This window comes from Malurus melanocephalus, unplaced genomic scaffold, assembly GCF_030028575.1.
Source record: "Malurus melanocephalus ecotype Western Australia unplaced genomic scaffold, MMel_1.1 scaffold_286, whole genome shotgun sequence".
NCBI classification, from domain to species: Eukaryota; Metazoa; Chordata; class Aves; order Passeriformes; family Maluridae; genus Malurus; species Malurus melanocephalus.
The window spans coordinates 117,305-122,703 of NW_026623518.1; the positions used below are offsets into that span (position 1 = coordinate 117,305).

Here is a 5,399-nt window from a genome sequence, read left to right on the forward strand (position 1 = left end):
TCCTGAAGCTGAGGAGCTGCTTGTATTTGTCGTGAGCTGTGCTGCTGTCTGAGATGCACCTTCCTCCCACGGCTGCTGTCCCTCCCTGCCTTGGGCTGGTTTCAGGAGTGCCCGGCCAAGGGTCACTGTTGATCTTCTCTTGGGTTTTGAGAGCATCATGAGCTTCCACCAAGCTCTAGGCTGCAGTAATTTAGTGCCTTCACCATCCAGCTCAGCCTCCTGAGGAGTCTCCTCCCTGGAGTGAGGAGGAACAAAGGGCTCATCCCTTCCCTCTGGATGCTCTTGGCTCCAGTGCAGTCCTGGGCATGGCAATAAATCAAAAGCTCTCGTGCTCTTCTAGAGGAGGAGCTGCCAAGACTCATCTTTGGCTGGAGGGGTCTCCTTCATCCTGGAGCTGTAGGCAAAGTGGACTGGCACTGAGTAGAAGGCTCTTGGTGTGGTGAAGCTGGGTGAAACCCCTGGACAGCTGCCACGGTGCTCATGTGTCCTCTCCCGTTTCACCCACCTGTGAAGGGACACAGGAAGAGAGGCCTTGCTTGCTGCTCACTTCTCTGGGCTCCTAAGCTCCCCAAGGAGTCCTATACAATCTATAGGATGCCCTTGCCCCACCAGCTGCCTGTTGGATCTCGCTGTCTTGCCCAGCCCCTCTTCCCGTTGTCTGTGCTGTGTGATGTCCTTCCTTCCCTCCTCACCCAAACCCCAGGCAGGTTAAGGATTTCTCCTTGCTCCCCCGTTGCTCTGCTTGGTTGCTGCTTTGCATGAGCCTCCCAGGACAGCTGGGTCTGTCTCAGCTCTGCTTGGGCTGGTGGAGCCACCCCACAAACCTTGTGCCAGCCCCTCGCTGCTGTCCCTGTCCCCTGCCCGCTGTGGCGCCGAGTTACTGACACCTCTCTCTGTTCTCTCTGTCTCTCTGCAGCCTTTACTAGGGAAGGCATGCCTGTAAGTACCTTCTTGCGTCTTACTCCCCCTTCTAACCCTTTTTTTTCCATTTCTCTTGCCATCCYGCTGGGTTGTTTTGTTGTTGTGAAWTCTGGTYGGAGTGTGGATGACTTGGTGTTACATTTTGCTGGCTTGGGGGGGATTTTTCTTAGGAAAAGTGGAGGCTGTGGGTGCTGGTTTATATCCTAGCTTGGTTGAATGGCCCAATTTTGTTGTGAAATTAGGCAAATTAGCACCTGCACTCTGATGGATGCCAATGGGTGATTTTCCTGGAGTTGTCTCCTCTGTGATAGAACTTTGTTCTGTAGGTGACAGGCCTGGGTGCTCTATCCTTCCTCAGGGATCAGAGTTATATCTCAGTGAAGGCACCAGAGTGATATCTGAGAAGCTTCTGACCTTCTCAGGAGAGTGTTTTCTGGAGCTGGATGATYCTGTGACCAGGCATCTGCAGTTCTGCAAACCTGGATTTTGGGAACAGTCAGCCTAAATGTCGTGGGCAGAGTAAATGCAAATTGTTCTTCTCTGCCTCTATTAAGAAAGTGAAACCCTTGAGCATTTAATGCACTAATTATGAGCAATCAAGGCTCTGGCAGTTTAGCTCAGTGCTGCTACATCCCACAGTAACAAGARCAGGACAAATTTGAAGCCTTCAGTCTTAATCCAAGCTACATCGAGTTGAGAGCAGCAGTTGTTGAGCTGTGCTCAAATGTCTTCCCAAAGACTGGGAAGGCTTTGGGGCTGAGTTGATGCTGGGGTAGTGCCCAGGGGTCTTTTTGCCCAGTTCAAACCAGCCTGTGAACACCCCTGGCTGGGGTTGTTTGTTGGCTGAAGATGGAGGGATCTGCTCAAATGAGGCCAGAGCAAAGTTCAGCCCTGCCTGCATTCAGCAGCTGTTGACCCTCTTGTTTCTTCCCCTTTTAGAGTAAATTTTTTCRAGGAAAGGGAAGTTGGGACTGTTGCACTTGGCTTTGCTGGTGGGTGGGTTGGGTGAGCTCATCGTGCTCCTGTGTGAGCCTGGAGGTTGAGGTGCTCAGCATGGCCTGCATGCCTGTGCTCCTTCCCTTGCTCCTCATGGTCACAAAAGCCCCTGGTGAAATGCCTGGTCCTCTTGGCTTGCTCTGAAAGCATTTTAGTTTCTTTGCCCATCCCTCCCTCCACCTTTTTCCCATCTATATTGTGATAAAAGGCACTGCATGCCTCGATGCTGGCTGGGACACCAAAAACAYGCTCTGGGTGTGTTGAGTTTGGGAGATGGATGTGTCAGATTTTGCTGCAGCAGGCAGTGATGGTTACCCATGCCAGGTGTGGGCTGGCAGCAGCAGCTCTAAAATCTCCAGCTKCTGGGAGCCTGTCTCCACCTCTGAGTGTGGGACTTAAAAAAAGCTGCTTTTGTCCATGAGGACACACCAAACTCAAGGCTCAGTGACATTCTCACTGCTGTTAGCCCTGGAGCTGGCTCATGCACTTCCTTGGTCCCTCACTGTCACCCCCTGCATGGGGCTGAGGAGTGGAAGGCACCTCTTTTATGACTTGCACTGTGAGCCTGGGTTGGTTTTGGGGTCTTGACCCCCATCCAGGAGGACCAGGGGACACCTGGAGAGTCTGGGGACATCTCAGTACCTCAGAGTCCTCTTGGCTGTGGGACTGAGTTGATTTGGGGTCGTGGGACTACCTGGYGTGATGGTTTCTTTTCCTTTTGCTTTGTTTGTGATCCAAAGTGCACTTTTGAACAGTCACCTGATCCCCCCCTCCCTTCTTCTCCCCTTCACTTTTCATGCTTAAAAAGAAGACCCGTTTGTCACTTTCTCAAAGTTTTCTCTTTGCTAATATTTCCAAGGTAAAAATGGCTGTGGTGCATGTGGCTTTTCCTAAYCCTCCTCCTGTCTCCTTAGATAACAGAGAGAACAGCTCAGCCTGCTCTGTCTCGTAGCCTGGCCGGGATTCCTGGTGCTTGTAAGAGGCAGCTTAGGTAGTAAAAGCATTTAAAAAAGACAAAAAAAAAACCCACGAAACACTAAAAAAAAATTGAGAATCCTTSCTAGCTGTTTCCTAGTCCTTTTTTCCCCCCTACTTTGTTCCATGTAGTTCTGTGAGTTGGGAAATGTCCTCGTGGTCCCCTGAGCTTCTCCTGGAGCGGATGCTCCCCTCGGGTTGGTCCTGCTTGTGTTTAGCTGGTTGTCTCTGGTTGTGTGGTCCTCACCAAAGGCTGGTGGGTGCCTGTTTTTGTCACCCTGCACCAGGGCTGTGTCTGCAGCATCGTTTGCGCCCATGAAACCTCATGGGCTGTCATCGGGGCAGTCGTGCTCCTGCTCTACCACTGGTGGTGGCTGGTGGGAGCTGCCTCTCCTTGGCACTGCCAAGGATGAACAAACAATGGCCTCGTCCTTGCCAGATGGGGGGGACACTGCCCACCCTCAAGGGGAGCAAGAGAGATGTTTAATTGGGGATTTGAATGAGCTCTATGGTCCCCTGTCACCTTGCCTTGACCACAGATTAGTTTCAGAAGCGCAGAGTGGATGGGGTGGGAGGGCTGCCTTGGGTTTAGCTCGGTTTTGAGGGATATCTAAATTCCCACCCTGTAATTAAAGCCAGGGAATGCTTGAGGGGGTGAGCAGCCAGTCAGTCACCTGCCTCCCTCCTCGGGTGGGCAGTGTCCTCTCCTCCATGGTGGGTGCTTCGTAGTGACCGTGCGTGGCTTTGTTCCTCTTTGTCCCCTCGTTGGCGTGTTTCTAGAAGTTTCTGAGCTGGGACCTGACCCCATCACAGCCCCTAACGCCTCTCCTTCCCCTCTCATTGCAGAACATGAACAACTCCCAGAAGCCGTCGTGACTCGSTGGGCGCCGTGGCGAGGCCGTGGGCGCTGCGGCCGGCGCCGCCAGCTTCTCATCCCATCGCCATTCCCGAAGCTTGCTTCCCGCCCGGGCCCCTCCATGCGGCCAGGCCGGCCCTGGGCTGTGTCCACTCACGCTGCCCGTTCATCCCGCTCTGCTGGGCGCCCAGGGATGCAGGAGAGCGGAGGAGGAGCCCAGCTTCCCCCTCGGGGTCACCACCAGCTCTTCAGGCGGCAGCGTTCGCTCTCCTCTCCRGCATCCTGTTAGGTCGTAGCGAGCTGTAAAGTGCTTCTGTAGCGCACAGGAGTTTAATTTTTCCTCCTCTCTTCAGTGGTTTTGATCTTCTGTATGGACGATTGGTACCCATCCATTCTCTGGGTGGGGTGTGTACATATGTGGATGGTGCGGGGTTAGCAGAGAAATAGGGGGATGGGGGGTGGGCAAAGGGGTTTTGCATTTTTTTTTTAATAATTATTATTGTTAATTACTTTTGATTAAGCCCCTAACGTGCTGTGCTGCAGTCCCTCGCCCACACTACAGCCTGTGGCACACGCCAGCCTGGCTCATGCAGGTCTGTGAGCACCAGGAAAGCAGCTGTGTGAACTCCTTCACTGCAACATCTGCTGGGTTTAATAAAAACAAAAACCCCATTCTTCCACTTTTTTTTTTTTTTTCCCCCTAATCGACATACCTTAAAGGGATTTGCAGAGAATGTAGATCTGCTGCTAAAACTGGTTGAAAGTTGCCTGCAGTGCATGAGGGACCATGCCAGCAGGGGCTCAGGTGATGCTTTCATCTTGGGGAGCACCCAGGGATGGTCTGAGTTCAGGCATGGGCTGGATTTTGGGGGGGCTGAGCACTGTTTGAGGTGCTGTGCTGGTACTTCATCTCCCCTTTCCTCTTTTTTTTAGATGGAAGTGGAGATATTGGAAGGGTTTGAATCCCTAGGCTGAGGAGTGAGATGCATTTTTGTAGACACACAGGTTCTCATGGAGGTGGCCAGAAGTCTGGCCGGGTTGCAGGAGTCCCTGTCTGGCTGCAAAAAGCCACAAGGAGGGACAGTTTTGTCTGTATTCTCTTATTTTAATTCTATATATACATGCACACACATGTGTGTGTATGTATATGTGTATATTTAGAAACCGCTTGGTTTTTGCACTTTATTTGTGGCAGAAGCATAACTACTTTATTTTTTTTCCAAGTTGTGCCCCTTAACAGGGGAAGCCTGAATACAGGCAAGTTTTTATTTTGTTTTTAATTGTGTTTTGCATGCTGGAAAGCTGGGACTATGAAATAATGGTAGTGACAGTGTTAAGAGGTGAGGGGAACAGGGTGAGGTCCTGACTGACCCAGTGGTTTGATCTGTAAAATCCCTTGGTGGCAGCCTGTCYTGGGCTGGGAGACAGCAGTGAAAAATGGCAATTAACCACTAWTGCTTTGTGCAAAAGTCTGTGGATTTGGAATTTTTTTTTAAGGGTTTTGGGTTGGGTTTTGGATTTTGTTTTCCCCCCACCTATGAGCATCTTCTCCATACCCATCTCGCGGGTGCTGGGAGAACTGGAGGTGGACAACCCTTTGGATTCATCCTTTTCACAACCCCCTGGGTAGGAAACACCATCCCCAGAGATG

The 5,399-nt window shown here is 51.6% G+C and overlaps 1 protein-coding gene across 1 annotated transcript in view; it reads left to right on the forward strand.

The window, feature by feature from the left end:
* PFKFB3 (6-phosphofructo-2-kinase/fructose-2,6-biphosphatase 3) overlaps positions 1 to 4,442 on the forward strand; it is a 21,198-nt gene extending 16,756 nt beyond the window's left edge. Inside the window, exon 14 of the mRNA XM_057376626.1 lies at positions 3,739 to 4,442. Within this exon, the coding sequence (XP_057232609.1) occupies positions 3,739 to 3,768 (30 nt within the window). The 3' untranslated portion in view covers positions 3,769 to 4,442. The remainder of the gene's footprint in view (positions 1 to 3,738) is intronic.
* Positions 4,443 to 5,399: the final 957 nt, after the last annotated feature.